The sequence below is a fragment of the Sciurus vulgaris genome (genome assembly GCF_902686455.1).
Source record: "Sciurus vulgaris genome assembly, chromosome: 14".
Taxonomy (NCBI): Eukaryota; Metazoa; Chordata; class Mammalia; order Rodentia; family Sciuridae; genus Sciurus; species Sciurus vulgaris.
In genome coordinates, this window is record NC_136475.1 from 72,309,445 (window position 1) to 72,332,739 (window position 23,295).

A 23,295-nucleotide genomic window follows, 5' to 3' on the forward strand; every position below is an offset into this window, starting at 1 on the left:
TCAATTCCACTAGATACGTACATATGTTCCCAACTTTTTTGCCTACTATATAGTAGGTGTTCGGTAAATAAGATGAAAGAATATATATTTTTAAACCAAAAACAGGTAAATTATAATAACTGAGAGTTCAATTCTGATAATTTCTCTTCTTGTAAAATGCAAGATGTACATAACTTACATGCAGTAATAATTTTCTTAGCAAAAAGAGGAGTAGGAATAATTCTTACAAATATCTTTCATTCCCCTATTGAATATAGACCTAAACAGAAGGAAGTTAGGAATTCTGACAGAGAGTTCTTTAACAGATTTCCACTAAGTGCACATCTATAGCAACGGGTACTAAACAAAATTCATTTTTAAAAATCACCCATTCAACGTTTACATGGTGATGTAGCGATGAACAAACTACACCTAATCCCTGCTCTCAGGGTTCAAATCCTAGTTAGAACTTTCTCTTAATTTACATGATGAGGCAAACAAGGTGCAGGGAGCCCTTTATTCCAAGTAGCACATTAGGGTCACCATGTCCTTCAACATCTTACCCGGAGCTTGTGACCCTTTTCCTCCTCCATTTTAGTACCCATAGCTGCCACTTAGCATTTAAGAAATTTTGAATTGCATAAATACGCACATTGCAAAAACGAATTCAAATAGTAAAAAAGGATCAAATTCATCAATTTGACCTAGCTAAGTATGTTCTTCCCTTCCATTTTTTTAATGCAAGTGATAGTTTACTAAGCATTTGTTTTATGCCTTTAAAAATATGGATTAGGTATCATTCTACGTTAGGTTCTATAGATATGCCTCATTTAAAAAATGTACAGTTTTTCCACTGGATAGATGCACCCTAACTTATCCACCAATTCCCAACTGACAGAACTGATTCCAATTTTTCCTTATTAAGCTGTAAGTATACTTTCCTTCCTGTCATTCAAGTACATCTATAGGATGGATTCCCAGTACTAGAATTTTGAACTAGAGGCATCTATACATATCTTCAGACTGTTCTCCCTTCAACACAAAGGACCCATACCTCTGTATATTTTGGTCAGCATTAGTATTTCTTTAAAATTTGTAAGAGTTTTCTATTTCTTCTGTGCCATTTGTTTTGTTTCCTTTGGACATTTTTTTTAAAACCAATATCACCTTTCTATACCTGAATTCTTTCACCAAGAGCACTTCAGAAGGACTGGGGATGGAGCTCAGTGGCAGCAAGCTTGCCTAGCATGTGCAGGACCTGGGTTCAATTCCTAGGAACACAAAGTGCTTCAGAGGTGGACACTTGTACTGTAGTACATCATACTACCAACAGGTGGCACTCTCTTAACACAGTAGCTGTCCTATCAAGAAAGTTTATGCACCTAATTTTCTTTCATTTGTCCATCAAAAGGTTTTTATTTCTGTGAGATATCTTATGTATCTTGTAATTCACAGGTATGTTTTCCAGAAATTCTAAGTTTATACCCTTAAGTGTGCAATAAAAAATATTAAAAATTCATTTAAAAGTGGTAAGCATCACCATCATCTTGATTTATCAAGAATTACCCACTTGTTTTAATTCATTAGGTGAATACATATTCTTAATTATGCCCACCAACTTGATGACACATTGACTCTGGTTTTGCTGTGCTCATTGTTTTTTTTTTTTTTTTTTTTTTTTTTTTTGTAGTACTGGGGATCGAACTCAGGGCCTTGTGCTTGCGAGGCAAGCACTCTACCAGCAGAGCTACCTCCCCAGCCCCATTGTGGTTTTTTTCCACACAACATGAGGAAAATTTTAAATCTCCACTTTATTTCTTCACTGTTACCTTCATATTCTAAAGTATACTATTTATTTAAGATGTGTCTTGAGGCCTTGGAGCAAAAGGGATTCAGATAACACTGAAATGACAAGAACACAGATTCTAAATCCAGGATGCCTGGATTTGACTGTCACTTAATGATATTTGTAGCAGGTAACCTAATCTTTCTGTGACTCAGATCCTCTTCCAGGAAAAGGAGATAAATGTATATGTAGATGGTTTGAAGAATTAAATATCTCAATAGGTGGAAAGCATTTTAAATGGCACCTTGCACAGTACTATATGTATGCTATTTTTTATTATAGTTGCAACTCAGAAAACCCAAGCTACAGGAAATTCATACTCCAATCAATTCCATATCCACCAAAGATCTCAACATTCTGATAATGGTATGATTTCTTCCTGGCATGGTACTAAAACTTCCCAGAAAGATCGAACAATTCCCACCCTCTCTCATTTAGGATATGAGTAAGTGGCTTGTTTTTCTTGAGTTTGTTTTCCTAACAGATTTTTTTTTTTTAAAGAGACTCACATGACATTATGATAGATCAAATTTGAGGATCCTCCCAATGCAGTTCAGTTACCAAAATCATTTTAACAGCGGGAAGGATCAGAGTGGAGGAGGGGAAGTGGAGACAGGGGCAGGACTCGGACAAGGGAAGTTTCCAGAGTTCTAGAATGGAGAGGGGAGGCGGCCAGTTCATAACCACTGTGCAAAACTGTTGACCACCACAAATAACCTGGACCTTTCTCCAATTATAGCCTGCTGTTTGACCTTGGTGACTTTAGTTAAGAACTGAAATGAGATCCTAGGCAACCCCAGAAGTGTACTAAATGATACAATTATGCAGTTCTCCTCAGGTTAAAGTTGCCCGGACACAATCCATCACCCTTCACTCATTTCCCCTGCAAGTGGTACCAACCCACGAGACGCCATCTAACTTTAGAGAACGCCACTGAGGGAGCCGCCCCTGCCTCCTCCACCTACCAGTATTCTCGGATATGGTTGCTGCTTTAGCAAGAATTAATGCCCGTGACCTATTGGTCCTGAAGTGTGAAAGCCTGCTCCAGAGCCAAAGCTTTACTTTACACCGCACTTTAATGCTCAAAGCTGATGACAAGTGGTACGATTTATTCTTCAAATTCCTCCAGCACTGTTTCCATCAGTAACTAATTGTTCCCCAAAGCAGCACTGCTTCCTAGGAAAGTGGAAGAACTGGCGTCTGGCAGGGTGGGATTCATCCAGTGTTAAGGTTAACAAACAGATAATGTGGTCCATCACGACTATCAAGATACCTAGAAACAGCATGTTTAAAAGACTCAAAGACAGGAATCATGAGTACACAGGAGATTTTAAGATTCTCACATTCTCTGCTTCCTCTCAAAATGTAATAACCACCAGCATTAAAATAGGCTTTAACAGAGAGTCAGATGCTGTTCGATGTCTTTAAAACCTTTCAAGTGTAGTCTAAGGATCAGCAGCAGCTTGATCCTTGGAACTTGTTAGAAATGCAGAATCCTGCACCCTTGTCCCTACAATCCAGGAACTGGAATCTGATTTTTGATGTGTTCCCTAGATAACTGACATACCCATTAATGTTTATGAATCAGTGGTCTAGAAGAGAAACTTATCCTGAGAACAATTATTTCTGCATTTGTCAATCCTTAGTTCATATACAGGGTAATTAGATATTTTATAAGATCCTTAGATTTCAGTTACATTTGAAAATGCATTTGATCAGAGACACCTAGCAGTAGTAAAAATAGCTGTTAATATTTCCTGAAGGCTTATGTATTGAGCACTACTGCACGTTTATTTTACTACTTTACTATCATAGTATTTAATTCTCAAAACAACACTGCGAGGCAGGTGATGTTATTTTCACATGAGGAAACTGAGGCACAGAGAGACGAGATAGCAAGGTCATGCCGGTAAGAAATTGCCAAGCCAGGATTCAGGGCCAGGCAACCTGATTCCTCTCAGCTATATTGCAGAGAAATGTGCCCAACAGAGGGCATTTAGTGTAGCTGTGATTGGAAGATCAGGTTTAACCAGGGGAATGTCAACTGGTCATGAGACCTCCAGAAATTGTTCCATTTCAGCATGGACTTCTCTCTGTACGCTCTTCCTGACTTTAGTTCTAGTACTGTAATTCTGTTATTATAAAAGGAATGCTCCTCCTGGGCTGTGGAACAAATTCCTATGCTCCAACTGACACATGTAGAATAGTGGTTTAAAATGTGTTCCCTGGAACCTAAAATATGATACAGTATACACATGTATTCATTCAAATTTGCAATTAAAAATGTGTTTCTTAAAACCCCCACTGCAAATAATTGATGCAACATTCTAAAGCCCATCTTAGAAGAGATTTCATATTTAAAATAGAATTCATATTTAGAATATTGGTATTTATTCTGAAATTCATTTCTTGATCCTCTAGTTACAGTCTGATGCTATAAGGAAACTGTATTTTGTAATATCCTTAGATTTTAATTACATTTAAAAATGCATTTGATCAGAGATACCTCCTTGAATAGTTTTTAAAAACCCAGTCAATTAAATTTGATTATCAAAGGAACTGACTAATCAGAGACACAGGCACTACAATTTTAATATTTAAATATTTATATCATAGGACCAGGTTAGAGACAGGATAAATGTAAATATATGCAAACCTTTTCATGAAGGCGTTCCCATAACCAAAAGCACAGTCACCCAAATGTCAGTGGTCTAAATAGAATATATACAAAGTACCTATAAATATATTTTTAAAAGACATAGAATTCAACAAATAAAAGACAAAGAATATGAAAATATGTCACTAAGAAACCCAAATCACCTATAAACATGAAAAAAAGTTGTTCAAATTTCCTAGAAACAAGGGCAATGCATACAAACTACCTTAGTACCCATCTGATGGAAACCATTTTAAAGGGGTTGGGGGTATAGCACAGTGATAAGTTTTGTGCTTAGCAAGCATGAGGCCCTGGGTTGAGTCCCCAGTATGAACAACAACAAAAACATAAAGACAGGAGCTGGGGCTGGGGCTCAGTGGTAGAGGGCTTGCCTAGCCTGTGTGAGGCACTGGGTTCGATCCTTAGCACCGCATAAAAATAAATAATTACTAAAATTTAAAAAAAAAGATAGTGATAGAAGCAAAGGAAGAAGGAGGCATTTCTGAATACTGCCAATGTAAGAGTAAACTTTTACAATATTTTCAGGAAATAAATTTAAAGCACACACACTTCTCAACCCAGTGTCTTTCTTTGTAGGGATTTTCCTACTGAGGCACTCTTGCAGGTGCATATGTGGAGTTCACTGCAACATTGTAACAGCAAATCAGGCCTGGGGTGGGGAAAGGCTGGGGAAGAACTGTGCAAATGGCTAGCAGAAGTGGCTAAATAAACCACAGTGCCTCTGTAGAGCAGATTCTATGCAGTCACTTGAGTGACCATCTTTCATTCACTTTAAGGTAGCCCAGATTATAAATGTACTCCCATCTACCAGATGTTAATGTGAAACAGGATGGCCGTGGCCATTTTCAGTGCCATCGATGATCTGATAGTGCAAAACAAAAAACAAAGTGAAACATAGATCAATGACATTGATTTCGGGTTTAAGTATTCTGTTTTATATATGTGTGTATATATATGTGTGTGTGTATATATGTGTATATATATATATAAAATAACAATGACTAATATAAATATACAACAATGTGTAGGAAAATCTAAGGGGATAAAAACCCAACTGTCAAGGGTGAGAATCTTGAAGGTAGGGAGTTCGATTGTGAAGGGGCAGGTGGAAGGGAACATAATATCTTTGATTATTTATTCTTTAGAAGAAGCAAGCATTATTTTTGAAATGCAAAACGTTGCATAAATTAAAAGTTGAGGTTTTAGAGCACTGTGAGAAAACCATTTAAACTTAAGGTGCTCATGCTACTAATTTCACTTTCGTCTCCCCTGGCATCTGCCTCCAGGGCCAAGACAACAGAAGCACCAGTACCAACCACTCCCTGTTCTCCCAGCCTTTACAAACCCAGCAAGGGAGAAGGAGGTGGCCCTGCTTTGCAAATGAGCTATACAGGGTGAGGCTATTTCCCCCTCAGCACGCAGCAGCTGTGGCAGATTTCAGGTTGGGCCCATCTGGCCCCAGAGCCAATAGTTGGCTGCCAACTATGGCTTTATGTATTTACTTTTTGTCCTCTGCAATTCATTTTCTTTTTGTGGCATTTCAAATTATTTTCTTTTTCATGCTGCATTGGTTTCAAGTTATTTCTAAGCCGGAAAGTTAATTAATAAATAGCTTGAAAGAAAAATTCTAATTGAATTAACTGAAAGTTAATGCATTTCCTTTCTTCAAGAAATTCTTCCCCTTTTAACTATCCTAAGAATATATTCATTACAAAACCCTTCATTTTACAGCCACACACTGTTTTTCTAACTTTAACAAGTCAATTTTACAAAATGATACACCAAACGTGTTCAACTACCTTTCTTTAAATTGAGAAACAGCTATGTGGTAAAGAGAGGAATGCATGGTGGACAACCCAATAGACACCACCAGCCCAGCCATGAAACCTGGCACCAGCACTTCTAGCCGTCTTCCAACACTTAGGAGGTGAGATAAAGCTGGGCCCTTAGCCTGTCTCATTTTTTCCATTTGACCAAAGATTTAATGCAGATCTAAAACTTGAAAGCAGATTTATTTAAATAATTTTTCATTTACTTTCTACTTCCTTTCCTTTTTGTTCTAATCCCTTTTTAACACAGGTTGAGTATCCCTTATCCAAAATGCTTGGGATTAAAAGTGTTTCAGATTTTAGAGTTTTTCAGATTTGGGGATATTTGAAGAGACTTTACCAGTTGAGTAGTCCTAATTCTAAAATCTGAAATGTTCCTACACCTGAACTTTTTGGAGCATTTTGGATTTTGGATTTTCAGGTTAGGTTTCTCTCAATAGAGACTGATAAAAAATTTTGGACTTTGACCTACAATGATTCACTACAGTGTCTAATATATTTTTCTCTACATGGAAGCTACTAGGAATGAGGATTGTAGGGAAAAAAAATGAAGTATTAGAAAATATAAAGACATATACTACCAGTGGCTAAGTTTTGTTCCTTCAGGTCATTTGTCATTCTTTTGGGAAACAGAATGATGGTTTCAAAAATTCATGACAGGTTCTGGGAGGTAACCAGGAGCCATAAGCTTATACAATCCTGGTCTCCACCTCCCTACATAAATACACACCTGAGATGAAATGACACATAAGGAGTGAAGACATAAAAGAGAAACGTCAGGCTGCAGAGGAGGGGAGAAGAACCAGCTGCAGACTTCCTGCAGAAGAAAGTGGACATGGGCTCACCTGAATCCTTCATGGGGCACAGCGCACACTGCATACCCCAGGCTTCTCCATATAGACAGCAGCACTCCGTGTAGGTTGTCTGCTTTCCCACAAGAGGACGGCTACACACATACTCGTCGCTCAGATGTTCCCAGCACAGATCCTGGTAGACATCGGTTTCTTCTATTTGTTCTAAAAGGGAAGAGATGGTTCCATGACAATTGCACTGTTACTTCATCAACACTGTGGTGGAAGCCAGCGAGTGTCAAAGTTTCCATTCCTACTTCTAAGAGTGACTTCCAAATAAAAGTCTGAATCTAGCTTGGTCTTTCCACAATTAAACCTCTGTCATCTCCAATTGCGTGTCATTCCATCAGCTGAAATTCAACCTGCCCATCATGTTCCAACTAAATCCTTCCTTCTGCAGCCTGCATTGTCATATAAAGTGACCCACTATCTCGCCTGACCTTGAGAGATTTCCTCCAGTCCTCACTTTTTCACATTTACTCCTTTGTTGGGTCAGACCATTTCTTTCTAAATTTTTTTTTTTTTTTTTTTTGATTCATGCTTTCTCACCCATTTCATCTGCCAGCACCCTGAACTAGAACAGTTCTCAGTTCTAGCCTTTCTACCTTTCAACTGACTTCACCCAACGCAATCTCCTGAATGTGGTGATTGACTGATTATGTTTATTATTACTATTTTCTTTTTTTTTTGCAGTGCTGGGGATTGAACCCAGGGCCTTGTGCTTGCAAGGCAAGCACTCTACCCATTGAGCTATATCCCCAACCCTTATGTTTATTATTAATGGCATTATCACCTCACCAGAGATGAACAGAGATTCCTACTAGTGGATTTCAGGGCTCTTACCACTTTGTAGAACTCCACCCTCAGGCTCTGCCCAGACTCATCTGTGTCCTGCACTCTAGTCAAGCACCTGATTAACCTTCCCCGAGCTTACACCTTCTTCAGCTGCCTCTGAAGGTCAAGTGTGATGACCTCAGGCTTGGAACAGCTCTGCCTTCTACTCTCTGCCACTCTGCATTCTATTTCCCACTTGGTGAGTATGTTCAAGATATTAAATCTCCTACATGTCAGTCATATGCATCTTAGTGTTTCTCTTAGAACCTCACTTTAATTATTTCAAAATATTCAAGAAGTCAAATTTTCTATTTTTCAGTAGTTCATACTTTAGTCAAAACACAAACTTTATGGTATTTCTCTAAACATAGGTTTGTATCTTGCATCCAAACATACCATTTGATTCCGTTGGTCGGACACATCTTTTTTCTGAAGCATCCAGGACCATTGGATGGGTACAGAAGCAGTTATAAGAGCCTTCAGTGTTAACACACTGGCCATCAATACAACTGTTGGGATCTTGACATTCATCCATATCTTAAAAGAAAAAAAATTACTAAAGAAAATCAGCAATCAGTTGTATACCTCATATACTTACTCAAGTTAATACAGCTAAATTTAGACCAGATTCCAGGGGCTGCCACAAGTTTGATTAACTACACATCATCATCCAAAAGAGAACAGCTATTACTCTAAAAATGTTAAATTGTACTGACTACAAAAACAACGTTGCCACCGCTGCCGATATTAAATATGGAAAGAAAACATCTATGAACAGGATATGTTTTGAAATTTAAGATAAAATGCCTTTTTATGATACTTTTAAAGTTATTTCCTTTTCTATGCTTTTCTGCCTAGTGTATATGGTTTTCTGCTTAAGCATTAAAGTCTGTGTCAGCATTTTAAAGTGACTTTCACTCGCATGGTATGAGTGATGAAACAGGAGGCTCCACAGACCAAAGAACACTTCAGTTATACCAATGACCAGAATTAAAATTCCACGTTGAATATTAACTATTTGAAATCCATTCAAATAGAAGGATAGGAGTTTTTTTTAAATTTCATAAATCTTGCTCAAGAAAGAGATCCATGGAACATTTACACGTTGTTTTAACACATGATTTACATTCAAAGAAATTGTTTTTACTACATAGCATTACTTATTTTTTCCATCTGTATATTTTCACAGCGTACCATATGATATCCTCTTAAAGCTTACCAAAGCACTGCAATTTGACAGGATCGTAGTATGTCCCTTGTTTACAGTAGCATTCATAACCAGGCTGAGTGTTCAAACAGAAACCATTTTTACAGATCTCCTGTCCAAAAAGTAGGCATTCATCAGCATCTATGGGGGAAAAATTGAGAAACACCAAAAAAGAGATAGTTTTGATCTTCCCACACAAAGAAACTAGTATTGGGCTTCAAGTTAGATAGTATTTCCATTCCTAAGAATCTTACAGACCCACAATATACAAATTCTTAAAATTAGGCATAATTGATAGATACAGAAACGTAAATAGGTGTGGTCTGTCTGTGGAACAATGACCCAAACATTATCAGAAGAGGTATATTTTTAGCACAGTATCTGAGATGCTACTTTAAATTTGATGAAATAGTCTATGGATTCCATAGTGTCACAAGGGTATTTTACCTTTTAAGAAATATGCCCTTCTGTGAATGTATATTCTGGCCCATTCACTAGTTGAAATGTACAGAGCTGTCAACAACAGTTTGATGGAACCTGATCAAAGTCTTTCATGATCATAAAGATAAGGTAACAAAAGTACGCATTGCTAAGGGGGTTGGCGGATCCATTCCCCCACAGAACTAAGGTCTCGTGGCCATCACTGTTTATGCAGTGATAAATTGGAAATAATGGTGCACTGCCTTGGTTAAGATTGAAAGGATTGGGCTGGGGTTGTGGCTCAGTGGTAGAGCACTCGCCTAGCATATGAGAAGCCCTAGGTTTGATTCTTAGTACCACAGTAAAAAATAAATAAATAAATAAAGATATTGTGTACATCTACAGCTAAAAATATTAAAAAAAAAAAAAAGATTGAAAGGATTTAATGAGATAATCATATGCCAAACTCAGTACACACTCTGGCATGGTCAGATGCTCAAAAGTTATCTATTGCTTTTGTTAGCATCAGTGCTAGCATTACAGAGCTAATATCAGCTAGCACTCATTTCAAAAATCGGAGACTCCATAGATGACTTGCTCAAATTTACACAGATGGAAAATGGCAAAGCCAAGTGTAGAAAACTAAGGACTGGCTGGATATGAATCCAATCTTCTTCTTCCAACCACTTCCAGCACTATTCAGGCTGGGTGAGGAGGAATATATTTTTATGAGAGAGGATGACTTTATGGTGAAATGAGGGTTCTGTTCCATAACATGGAGTGAAATTTAACTACATTCTTGTAAAAATATAGTATGTGATAATTGTGAACTTGAAAACCATTTGACACATATTACAGACCAAGTCTTGTCATTCAATTGGATGAAATCATAAATGTATTTTAAAATCACAAATGGAATTTCTTATCCAGCTACTGAATTATTCCATATTAAAACATTCGTTTTCCACAAATGGACGGACAATAAAAATATTATTAGTCTCTTTTCCACTCAGTTAGCAGTTTTTAATATTGAACTACAATGGAAAATAATCACTTTGTATATAAAAGATCATAATCTATCTACCATAAAAATTTCAAAAGTAGTTAATGAGAAAATATTCGTACATTTAAATATCCACCAAAATTAAGAAGCTGCACATTTATTTTAGAGTTATACGATAGCAGCATTAAGTATGCAAAGCTTCCTTTTTTGTTTGGTTTTGTTTTTAGCAGTACTGGGATTGAACCCAGGGCCTTCCTCAAGTCAGGCAAGTTCTCTATTACTGAACTACATCCCCAGCCCTGAAACATCTACTTTTTATTTTCTTCCTTTCCATTCCTCATTATGAATCTGTGGTCATTAGCATAAAGTCCTAGAAATAGTAGGGTTAGTTCTAAAAAGGCACAAACCTTGACTCTGTTGGTGACCACAGAAACACACATGCCGATGGTCCAACTCACACGATCTTAACTTACATGACTTCTAATACAACCCAAGGATAAAAGGACAAATTTAAGTACGTACCCAATACAGAATTTTGTGGTGGTTTTACACACATTATCTCACTTAATCATTATAGCCTTTGAACATCATTTCTGTCTCAGAAGGTGACATGACCTCCCACAGTCACATAGCCGTAAATGTTCTGACTCCCAAGTTCAGCTTTAATCAAAGACCAGAGACCTTCTCCAGTGGCAGAATGAAGGGCTTTGTAATCAGTTTCCACAGCCCCAAATGACCCTAATTCTGCGTAACCCAAGCCATGCTTCTAACTAGAACTTCTGACACGTGTTGCAAATTCACTGCCACTTGACTCTGACCTTTGTAGTTGTCACCACCAATGTCGTAAGAAGATTCTCCAGCGGGGACAAAACCTTTCCCTCTGGGACACATTTCCGTGAATTCAGCTGAAATGAAGAGACACAAGAAAACCAAAAAGCAAATAAGTTGAAAAAATAAAAACAAAGAATCAGCGTCTTCTCTGAATGCAAAGTTTAAAATCAGTTTTGCTTTCCCAGATGCAGTAATTTTAAGCAATTCAAACAAATAAATTCAGCACAATCTCCTGAAGTTTTGGATTAGGTACGAATAAATCTAATGACTTCATAAATTTACTTACATATTTTTTTAAAACCTCTCAATTCACCCATGTTTTATTTACCCATGTTTAACTGGATGTTATGACTATTATCTTTGCACTACTATGGTGTCTAGTATTTTAAAGGATCAGTAAAAGCCCTTAAGGTACAATTTTAGCTTAAATATCCAAGCTCTATTTATGGATAATGCTGTGTCATTATTGGCTAAAGAGGTTGATCTTAATTTTAAAAAGGAATGAAACAATCTTTTTGCCAAAGCATCTTATAACACCTGAGTGTCTCAGCACACCCTGTGAGAGACGTGAGGGACGGAAGTTAAAGAATTCATACTGAGGTGGGAAGAGGGTGATGACTCCAATCCTGAATGACAGTCACCATAAGGTAGCTTCCCCTCCACATGACCCTGGCAGTGAACAGCATCGTCCCAGGGCCTCAAAGTAAGAAGCAAAATGAGGTCCTCCCCAGGCCCAGGGGCACCACATGACCAAACACAAGTGCAAACGTCACACTGGGCTGCTTCTTACCAGTCCCCAGGACGGGGCAGGGGAAGATCTCACAGTTGTCTCCCCACCCGGCCCCTGATGTGCAGCAGCATTCTTGTTTGGTGACGTTGGGGGCCAGCACATTATCACAGAGACTGGCGTCGTTGAGGTTATAGTAGCATTCCTTCTTTTCTTCTCTAGGCTGGTCTACATCTAAAGCTAAACAGAGGAGAGAAAGTAAGAGGACCGTTGGCAGGACACCTCAGATTTACCTACGACACAACAGAGCAGAAACTGCCATGGGAGGGGGTGACGGGGTGTGTCCGCAGTCTTTCCTCAATGGCTCTTCCACTTCAAGAGAAAAACGCACTTCAACCCGAATTTCGGTGCATTTCTAACACACCCCCAGAGTGTAAATCTGTCGAAGCCATTTCCTTTGACGTTAACCAATTACTTTATTCTTGTAAATTTGGCTGTGAGTACAGTTTCCATCTCTACTTTCTTGCCAAACACAGGGCCATTCTTTATGGAGCTGTAACACCTACTTAAATCAATGAAAACGTTCCCCAACACTTGACCAGAGATCTGGGGCCACACATAATATGGAAGCCTTTGGTGGTTATTTGAATCAACCATGCCCCCAATCTTTTCTGAGCCGTATACAGCGGAAGAAGTGGGAAAATACTGCTGTAACCTGGAGCCCATAAAATCATCTTTCATCACTGAAAACCTAGCCACTTAAATTGCTGCAAATATATGACTTTGAATGAATTAATGAGTGCCAGCTAAGCCTCAGCATAGAATTCCAAGCCTGGGTTCTAGTCCCACCTCATGTGTGTGTCCTAGAGGAAAATGCCCTCTAACGGATTCAGTCTCTTTGTGATAAACACAAAATGATAGGAAAGAAAACAAACGATGAGAACAAAATCCACCTACTTTCAGATAATACAAATGACTGAATTCTATCAGACTAGACACCCCTGAACAAGACTTTGATCCATATTCTGTGACTGGATTTGAAAGTAGTCTAATCCCTTTTCTACCAAATGCCATAGAGTCCAAATAACTGCCTTTGATCCAATTAGAATGTCTTACTTGTTTTCATTTGATGTTGTATCAAATAAAAAGTTGACCACTGTCATCACAATTACTTAGATTAATTCTAATGAGATGTTTTTATTAGAGCTCGATTGTTTCCAGATTCTTAGACCCAAAGAAACTACAGCGACCAAGGGGAAAAACATCTGCCACGGAAGATGAGTCTAAGACTTGAAAGTCAACCCCTACTGACCCTTCTTTCAAAGTTGGTAGCTCATTGTGTTAGGAAAAATTTAACGAGTTATTTTACAATACTTTCCTATATATTTATTTTGGCAGGGCCAAGTTGATTGTGGAAATGCAATTAATATTAAATAATAAAAGCATTTAAAAAAATAAAAGTTCTTAAAATTCAACCAGAGGGCTGCGGATGTAGCTGGGTGATAAAGCACTTGTCTAGCATACACAAGGATTTAGATTTGAGGCCAGCACCAAAACAAAACAAAAGAAAACATTACTGCCCTCTCCTAAAACTAATGTCCTATTGTGGTATTAAAAATCAGGCAAAGCCATAAATAAACCTCTCAAGTACAAACTCTAGGAGCACAGAGTATTAATGAAAACATCAAAGATCCCTTCCACACCTCACTCTTGTCACTCTCTGGTTATTCTTTGATAGATTGTGGCTTTGACTCTTAGTATGACTATCTGATGATAAATTCAAACCCAGAACAAGTGTATAGGAAAAAACTTGAAATACTTATTTCCATGTAGCAGTTCTTAATCATTCCCTTGTGTGTGAAATTGGATAAAACACACCACCTCCCTAGTCATGTAGACATGGAATTTTTTTTTTTGGAAACTCAGAGTGTGTATTTTAAATTATTATTAAACCATTTACACAAAACCCTATAGAAAATTTTGCAAACTTTCCCTCAGCATTGTGAATAAATTTCCAGTTTGTTACTACTAAAACTTTTCTTCAAATATTTTATGCCACTGGCCCAAAAATGCAGCTAACTATAATGAATGTGTTCAGAAATATAAATCAAGAAAGCAACAGAATTTTAGAAAATGGGTTTAGTTTACAAATTGTGCTAAAAGTAGAATCAACCACTTTTTCCTTGTGTACAAATAGTTCCAAGTATGTCTGGCATTTATTATAAAATGTAATACTATGTAGTAGGGTCTCAATGAAGACTGCTATGTAATCAAAAACCACAGGCTTCTTTCCAAAGCCATGCATGTCAAAATGATATACACATACACACACATATATTTCACATGCAGAGTACTGAGTTTTCTATGATGTTGCACTAATGGAAAATAAAAAACAAAATTACTTTTTTTTTTTTTTTTTTTTGCCTTTTCTTTGGAAAGAAACTCAGATTAGTTCATAAGGGAGATAATCAATAATATTATTGTATTATTCAGGTTTTACATTAGTTTTTACAAATTTTGCTCTTATTTTCTTTCCCAGCTATTTGAAAGTTCAATGTTTACACAGCTGAAATGGAGGGTTAGGCAGGCCCTCATCTGCGTTTGGAAAGAGATGCAAATTCTTTTTCAAAAACTGGTCCACAAAGGTCATTCTGGGAAAAACTATAATTTCCCTATCTTCCTAACCTTTAAATAATTAACTTCCTTGAGCATTTTTCCATTAGGGTAAAATTCTGATCTGTAAGTATACATAATATAATTTCTTTGCAGAATTTCTGAGTTTAAGTCATCGTTTCTGAGATGGCGGTTTTCTATCAGTTATGAGAAGTGCTAAGCATGAAAAAGAATGAGTTTTCTTTTTCTTAAAGAGTTTATAAATAAGAGTAGCCATACTACGCATCTCATGCCAGAGACTACTAAGAAACATATTATTTCTCCTCCAGTATTTTCAGATTTTGTTTTCCCATTTGTATTAAGAGGCTGGCTGAACATCTGTGTATAAACATCAATCTGTGCATTTTAATCCTAGGGGTATGGCTGGTGATAACAAGAAAGTGACTTTTTAGACATTTTATATGCAGTTCTTTTTTGTCATAGCAATTTGTTTGACTGATTTTGGTGCTGGGGATTGAACCCAGAGCCTGGTGCAGGCTAGGCAAGGGCTTTACCACCAAGCTACATCCCCTGTCCGTGTGGTCCTTTCCAGAAGGAAATGTACCCAGGTCTTTTCACATGAAAAACAGTAACTAAATGTTGACAGAGGGGGTAGGTAACAGCATCCTCCTGTTTTGGAGGAGAAAACTGAGATTTGTTTCAAGTGGCCTGCGTCCATGGCTGTCTTTGTCCAGAACCCTTCTTTGGGGCACAGCATCCTATGAATTTCAAGTAGCTTTGTTTATTCTGCTTTGTTTGAGATAAATGAGGAGAGGACAGCAGATGATCCCTGTTCATGTGAGCATGTCCCCTTGCTCTGAACAGGACGAGGAGCTTGGAGCCACAGGCACCAGAAAGAGCCCTTCCTGGGAGCGCCTTCCCTTGGCCTGTCAAACAGCAGAGTCTCTCTCTAAATATGTGCAACTGCAGGGACTGCTGTTGGGTGAGAAATCCAGAAGCTTTTTCTTTTTGGTTAAAGTGGACATGAGCTTTTAAAATAGGCCTTTGTTTTTGCTTTCTCATTGCATTTGCAGTGTATGTCTTCAGAGTCAATCCTCTCTATGTCCTTTACCCCAAACTAACTCAGGAGTAGCAAGGTGAATGGTGTGAGTAAAGAGTGCCCCAGTGAAACACCAGCCACAGTGGACAAGAGGTCGGTTCATGGAGTCTGTGAGAGTGGTAATGTTCAGGAAATTATTTCCACAGAAGCACCCAGGAAGCTGCATTCTTTTCTCAAATTTAAAAATTGCAAGAGGCACTCAGAATTTATATCATCTCATGCTTTTACAAAGAAGGGAATTCTCAGGTAATATTTCAAGAGGGAGTAAAAAAGAACTTAGAAATTCATTCATATTTTTTTTTCAAGCTCTCACCTTCAAGAACTTGCACAAGGGGGGGACATGTGCTATCTATTATTTAAAGCAGGATTGAGGAGAAAGCCCTCAGTAAGTTCCAGAAAGTACTGACAATAGAAATGGGTTGGATATGAAGGGATGCCATATGAAGATGAAAGAAAGGTGATCAAAAACTAAGTTTAAAAAGCAGAGCACAGGAATTAACACACTTTTGAAGAAGCTATCCCCACACAGTTCCTGTTTTTAAAGAGGTAAAGTGGGTAGAGGGTCGGGCCATGGGCTGGCTGGAGAGTCCACTCCTGGACGCACACAACTAAGAAACAGTGTGGTGGACTGGGGTACCCGGGGCTGTCAGGGAAGGCTGCCTGGCAGAGGTGACATCTGAGCCAAGTGTTGAAAGATAAATTAAGAAAAGGAAAAAAAAAAAAAAAAAATCAACAAGCAAAGTGCCAGAGGAATGAGGAGAAGCAGAGTACAACTGAACTTAAGTCTCTGTGGCAGAGCAAGGTGAGGACAGAGGTGGTCCATAGAGGGAGTCGTAAACTAGGACACGGGGCCACCAGTGAGGAGGCTGGTCAGTAATTCCAGGGAATATGACAGCAAGTGCTGAGGAAGCCAGAACGAGTGGCATGGGATGTGGCAGCTGCAGGTGTCTCTGATTCAGGATGGGGACAGAAAGGCAGTGCTGCTTTCTGTGCAAAGAGGGGGCTGCCTTGGGATCTTGCACCTGAACGTACAAAATAAATACTTGTTAGAATACATGGAGTTATTTTTGTTTGTTTGTTGTTGTTGTTGTTTTTCTAGTGAAGGCACTTGAAGAGAATGGGGAGGGGACGAACACTAAAATGGTCGATCACAACTTGGAGGGCCTTGCTGCCCTGCTTGTGGATTTGGACTTCATGCTGTAGGCAGTGGTAAGCAGTTTGGTTTTGGTTTTTGGTTTTATTTTATTATTATTATTATTAATTTTTTCCTGGTGAAAGCCTTAGAAGAGAAGTGAGCCTAGGATAGGCAGAGGCTGAGGACAAGGTGAAAAGAGATGGCTGGGATCTGATATTCCTAGACTGGAAGAGTTGGGAGAAGAAAAATGGGTAAAATAGGTGAGTGATGGAACTCTTGAAAGCAAAATGAAGTACAGAGGAAGAAAAATGGAGAAGAGAGCAGGGATGAGCAAGAACAGGATGCATGCGTGGAGCTGGACCAACAGTCTTCACGGCAACACCAGCCGCGCCTGCGGCCCCAGGGACGTCACCACGAGGCCTGTAAGGGTAACTGCATGTGGAGTGACAGACGCAATGACTGGAATGTCTCAAAGGAAATGCACAAGCCATTGCTCTTCAGGCCTAACAGACAGGACATGCTAAGACCCATATACACGTCTCATCCACAGTTTGGGTGCATGCACACAGATGGAGTCAGTCAGCTCATTAAAATATTGACGAGGTTTCATTCAAAGCTCAGATATTATTTTAGATTCTCTATATAACAAGCAGGAAATTTTATGAAAATGAAAGCAGTTTTGTAATTGGTAAGTTCTTCCATCATCATCGAATGTGGGAACAACTTGACCCTCATTGTTTTTTTTAAATAAAATAAAGTGAGCATATTTTCTTCTATCCTACCTACATTTATGGTGCATATGATCCACTACAAATACACAATGAGACCTCCAGCGTTTTATGGCATTTTACAATGTTTGTGTTCTAAATACTGTGGTCTCACCATCTTCCATTTTTTTTCCTACCAGAGGTCTTTTTTCCAATCAAATTATTTTTTCTAAAAACAGTTTCAATATTAGTTTATTTTACAGGTTAACTAAATACACATTATACCTGACTCCTGACTGATGTTATATGTGGCTTCCTGTCTTAAAAAATATATGTATGTACACAAAAGCCAAAGTACACCTCTACTGTTTGAGTTTCACTGTGGGACTGTGAGGATGGGTTGCACAATGTGTCTGCTGATGGCAGGGGAATACTCTTTTTCTTCTTTGGCTCTTCTTGTAATTAAACTAAAGCAAGCAGAAAAACTATTTGCTACATGGAAATGTGAACAGACACTTCATCTCTTAGGTGCACCCTGTTAAATCTTCCATAAAATGAAAAACTTGCCATGTTCTCTAGAACTAGCTGAGGAAGGATGGAGGGGTATGCAAGGGCTCCAGTGCAGAGATTCAATTTTATTTGGGGGTCACAGAGGGTCTCCCATGTGTCAGGCATGGTGCTGGGCAGTGAGCCGGGTCACCAGGAATGCAACACAGAGACTGTCGGCCACGATGAAGAAAGTGTCGCGAAAGACAATAGGAATCTAGTGATTCCACCTGGGGTCATCTGGGAAAAGCTCAACAATTTGGGGAAAAGACTTGAGTAAGATTTCAAGGTATCAAGTTTACAAGGGAAGGTACAGCAGACAGAAGTATCCGCAGGGCCAAAGGCACAGTCTTGGGAAAGCATGACTCTTTGGGTAACAGTGGGTGGAGGCTTGGGCTCAAAAGTAGGTACGAGAGCTGGGTGCAGTGGCACATGCCTGTAATCCCAGCGGCTTGGGAGGCTGAGGTAGGAGCATTGCAGGTTCAAAGCCAGTCTCAGCAACTTAGTGAGTCTGTGAGTAACCAAGTGAGATTCTGTCTCACAATTAAAACTAATTTTTTTAAAAAACAGGACTGGGCATGTGGCTCAGTGGTTAAGGGCCCTTGGGTTCAATCTCTGGTACAATAAAGGTTCATTACATTATAAAGGGCTTTGTTACTTGCTAGTGGAACTGGACTTCATGCTGTAGACAGTGGTAAGAAGCTGATATAGATTGAAGAAGGATTTAAAACCAGATCTGTTTTACAAACACAAACTCTGGCAATATGTGGAGTAGGAATTGATGAGACAGGCAGGAAGAGAAGTCAGGAGACCACCGCAGTGGTCCAGGGAAGTGATGCTGAAGGACTGGCTCAGGCAAGAGTAACAGGACTCGGGAGGGCTATGGAGGACTCTCTAAGGATGGTACTGACCGGATGTACAATGTCATGAATGGACAGCTTGGCTAGATGGGGACAAAAACCAAAGTATCACTTGGAGATTTCCAGTACTGATGTCAATTATTAAGTAAACACAGGAGGAGTAATGGTAATTAATTTGCGTTTGGGTAATCAGCAGCCAGAGATGCTTACAAGACACCCCGGGAGAAATGTCTAAAGACTGCTGGAAATTGGAATGTAGCACTCAACAAACAGGTGGGGCAGAAGATTCTTACTTGAGCAGGCAACACCACAAAAGTAGTAGTTGACTCAGAAACAGGTAAAATGTCCCAGGAGAAGAACACGGAGCAAACAGGAGGGCTGAGCATGCAAGTCCCTGGGACATCATTATGTAAGGGATGGGCAAGAGAACAGCCTCAGAAGAGACAGGAAAAGACCAGTCCAAGGTACAAGGGCAAGAGGAAGAGTAATGAGTAATGTCCTGAAACCAATCACAGGGAAAAGAAGAGGGAGAAGGGGAGAAACCACTGTCCAACTGAAATCTCCGATAAGGCGATGGCTTTGGTATACAAAGCTCATTGAAGACCTAAGGGTCTTCAATGTAGAAGAGGAGTCAGAGAGTCTTTTGTCAATGTGTTGAGGAGTAAATGGCAGAGGGTCCTATTGTAACGGGGGGGTGCGTGGGTGTCATGTCAAAGAGTCAGAAGGTCAACATGGTGACTGAGATCATCTCTGGGTGATGATATACAGGGAATTTTCATTTAGATATATTTTTGCATTTGCCAAGTTCTATGATAAATGTGTATTATTTTAATAATGGGGAAAAATGAAAAGGAAGTCAATTTTTAGAAGAATTTGGTGTCTTGGGGTACTTAGACCTGAGAAGTAAAATAATGAAGTGGGAAATTCCCCAAGTTGGATTCCTGTACCAATTCTGTCATACATTAGCTGTATGACCCTAAGAATAAAATTTAAAGCTTCAGTCTGGGCCAGAGTCTCTTTACCTATAAATAAAGAAGCTGGGCTGGAAAACCACTAAGGTAGATTCTAAATGTAGAAGCCAGGATCAAGCTTGTGATATAAGAAAAAACTCGCAAGTAAATTTGAGAAAAGTGGCATTTAAAGAAACCCTATAATAAACTGATGTGCAAAGCAAAAATTACTTTTTAATACAAATAACCACCCCAGTTTATAATGCTTTATAATTTCTCATTTTATTTGTTTTTCTTAAAGTGGTGAACACACATATTGATTATCATATACATCTTTTTCATTGTGTTCTTTTCATTATACCTTCTGTTTTAAGAGTAAGACTCTATTCCTACCACAGAATATCCTCTACTCACCAATCAAGGAAGAGAACAGCATTTTGTGGGTAAGGTTTGAAGGCTGTAGTTGCCAAGACTAAATATTTACTGCTTCCTTCAGAGTGCCCAAAGACATAAAGTTTTTATTGAGCAATTATCACAGGCACTAAGGAAATAAAGGCATCAGACTATATTTCATATCCATATCCTCTTAAATGTGATGAATGGTCTGGTATGGACATTTTTTAGTTATTTCTGTTTCAGATTATTTTAGGCAATGAACAGCAATGTAAATTAATGGCCAAAGGCCCAAGCAGTGAAAAACATTAGACTAGACCTAAAAAATATTTCGTGGGAGCCAAGAAGTCATTTAGAAATAAAAATCCTAGGGTATTAGGAGTTCAAAACTACCTTAAAGACTACTAGGGACCAACTGGTGCTGGAAGTAGGTACTCTTCTGCCAGTGAGTACCCACACCTGTTTTCCGATACCTCCAGGGGAAATACCCTGTATGAGACAGTTGTGTGCTGACTAGCTCTGCTTAGTTACTGGAAAGTTCTTTTGGGTACTAATTTGAAATCTGCCTTCTTGGCATCCCATCCCTTAACCCCAGTTCTGTCTTCAGTACCATAAGACATCAGATTTTTTTTTTTTTTTCTGCTCATTATGGGAATGCGGATTATCCTGGGGAAACTGTATAGTTGAATAAAACTATTGCTGGCTACACTGCAAATTTTTATTTCCTAATTACATTTCAAGAAGGTTGAGATCTGAGCTGTTATTATATCTATAATAAAATTAATTGGAATCCTAAATAAAAACTTTGGTACAAAATGTTATGTAACAGAAGATTCTTTGACTGAGGTATGGTACAAACACTTTAAGCTAATTTCCATAAACCCATATTGGGGGGTTAAATGATGTCCCTCTGGGCACACACTGCAATGCTCACCACCAGTTGGCTATCCTTAGAGGCCCACATACTTCTGCTTCTGCAGTTTGAGGAATATGCCAATCAAGACTCAGTTATGTTTATTCGCAAACATTTGGTACCAGTGTATTGATTACTATATTTACCTAATTAAGCAGTATGTAAATCAGTGAAATATGAATGTGAATATAAGATTTGTTTCTTGAGCAAGTGCTTTAGAAAGACTAGATAAAGATTTAGTAAAAAGAATGCGACCAAGTTAGGGGTGGATGAAACAACCATGAAACATTTGAAAACTAAAGCTCTAGAGGGATTTGTCCTCATTTGCTTTGTAAAGGTCTTTAAATTCTCACTTCTTTAAAGTAGGCAGTATAGAAGATGCATAAGAGATGGAGTTTATTCCAGACTCCAATAGTGGCCTTTGCTCAAAATAGACCTTGGTCTATCTTCAAAGACTTGTGAATAAATGTACATTTTTATGCTAGAAATCAAATATTAAAAGATATATTATCTTTATATAATTTCTAGATTTAATCACCCTTTTCAAATAACTGATCAAGTATTGACTCAATGAAGTGAGTTAGAAGGTTCTTGTTGCAGTTCAGGGCTAAACTCTGTCTCTCCAGATTACTAACAAACCAGAGCAATTATGAAAGAAAAGGAAATGGGTAGATAGCACTCCCTTCATCTGGTTGCTGATAACCTGCGGGGGAGGAGAAGGATCACATTTTCTAACACAAGCAATCACCCCCTGATCAGCTCTCTTTCTGCCCTTTTGGTCACATAGGCAAGATAACAGGAGGAGGGAACATGAGAAGAAAGGAAATCTAAAATCTATAAAAGGGGCAGGACATCCACACTCCCTGTGGCAACAGCTCTGGACACCCTCCTCTCCAGAGGAGTCTCTCTCTCTCTCTCCGTTCATTCTACCCTTTACCAAAAAACTTTTTGATCTTGCCTCAGTATTTCTTTGATGTTCAATCTTCAATACCCAGGGAATGAGGACCTGATTCTGACTTTCAAAACCAGTTTCAATAGGAAATTGCTTAAAATAAAGATGGTAGTAAGATAGTCTTAAGACTCCTCATAACTGATCTTCACCCAAAACTACACAAACTGAGATATGGTAGAAGTCAAAATCGCCAAGAACTATACAGCTTAGTAAGCTCAACCAGTTTTTGATTGTGTATCATACATACATGAACCAATAAAAAATTGGCTAGGTATGGTGTTTAGCAGAAGTCAGAGAACTATGGTAAAAATGTGCAAAAATCCAGAAATGATTAGGTGAATTAAGAGGAAGGAATAACTATGTATTTACTGTCAAACCAGCATTCTAAAGTAAGGTATTTAAAATTATGTGTTTTTTTTTTTTTTTTTTTTTTTTTTTTCATAAGAGGGTTTATTAAGCAAACAGAGTGTCTCCCTGCAGGATAAGAGAAAAAAATGAGAGGAAAAGAGAGAGCGTGCACGCAAGAGAGAGTGTGAAAAGCAAGGAGGAGAGAGAAAGAAAGTGAGTAGGACAGAGAAAGCATGAGAAAAGACGAAAATTATGTTCTTTGAGAAAGCAGAAGGACAGCACTTAGTGAATTCTGACTGAAAGAACATTCCAGAAAGAGACACAGTAAATTAAAGAGCAACCAGACTAAGAGAGAAAAAAGGCAGAACAGGTGTTAGGAACTTAAAAAGTAGAGATGAGGAGCAAGACTTATGAGAAGAGCTGCCATAAACTTTAAATAAGTAACAGCACAGTTTACAGTCAGCTCGTCCAATTCAGTAAAAATGGTTCAGATTGCCTCACGATCCTATTAAGGCATTATTAATCTCTGAAAAACAGAAATGAGCAAACTTCAGGATTCAAGATATGTACCTTAA

At 38.5% G+C, this 23,295-nt stretch overlaps 1 protein-coding gene across 9 annotated transcripts in view; it reads right to left on the reverse strand.

Moving 5' to 3' along the window:
* The window catches only part of LTBP1 (latent transforming growth factor beta binding protein 1), a 492,924-nt gene that overhangs the window by 18,153 nt on the left and 451,476 nt on the right, over positions 1–23,295 (reverse strand). For all 9 annotated transcript variants that reach the window (XM_079109942.1, XM_079109941.1, XM_079109940.1 and 6 more), the window contains 5 exons: positions 12,268–12,444; positions 11,465–11,551; positions 9,236–9,364; positions 8,413–8,553; positions 7,177–7,347 (listed from right to left, as the gene is read on the reverse strand). In XM_079109942.1, the coding sequence (XP_078966068.1) occupies positions 7,177–7,347; positions 8,413–8,553; positions 9,236–9,364; positions 11,465–11,551; positions 12,268–12,444 (705 nt within the window). The remainder of the gene's footprint in view (positions 1–7,176; positions 7,348–8,412; positions 8,554–9,235; positions 9,365–11,464; positions 11,552–12,267; positions 12,445–23,295) is intronic.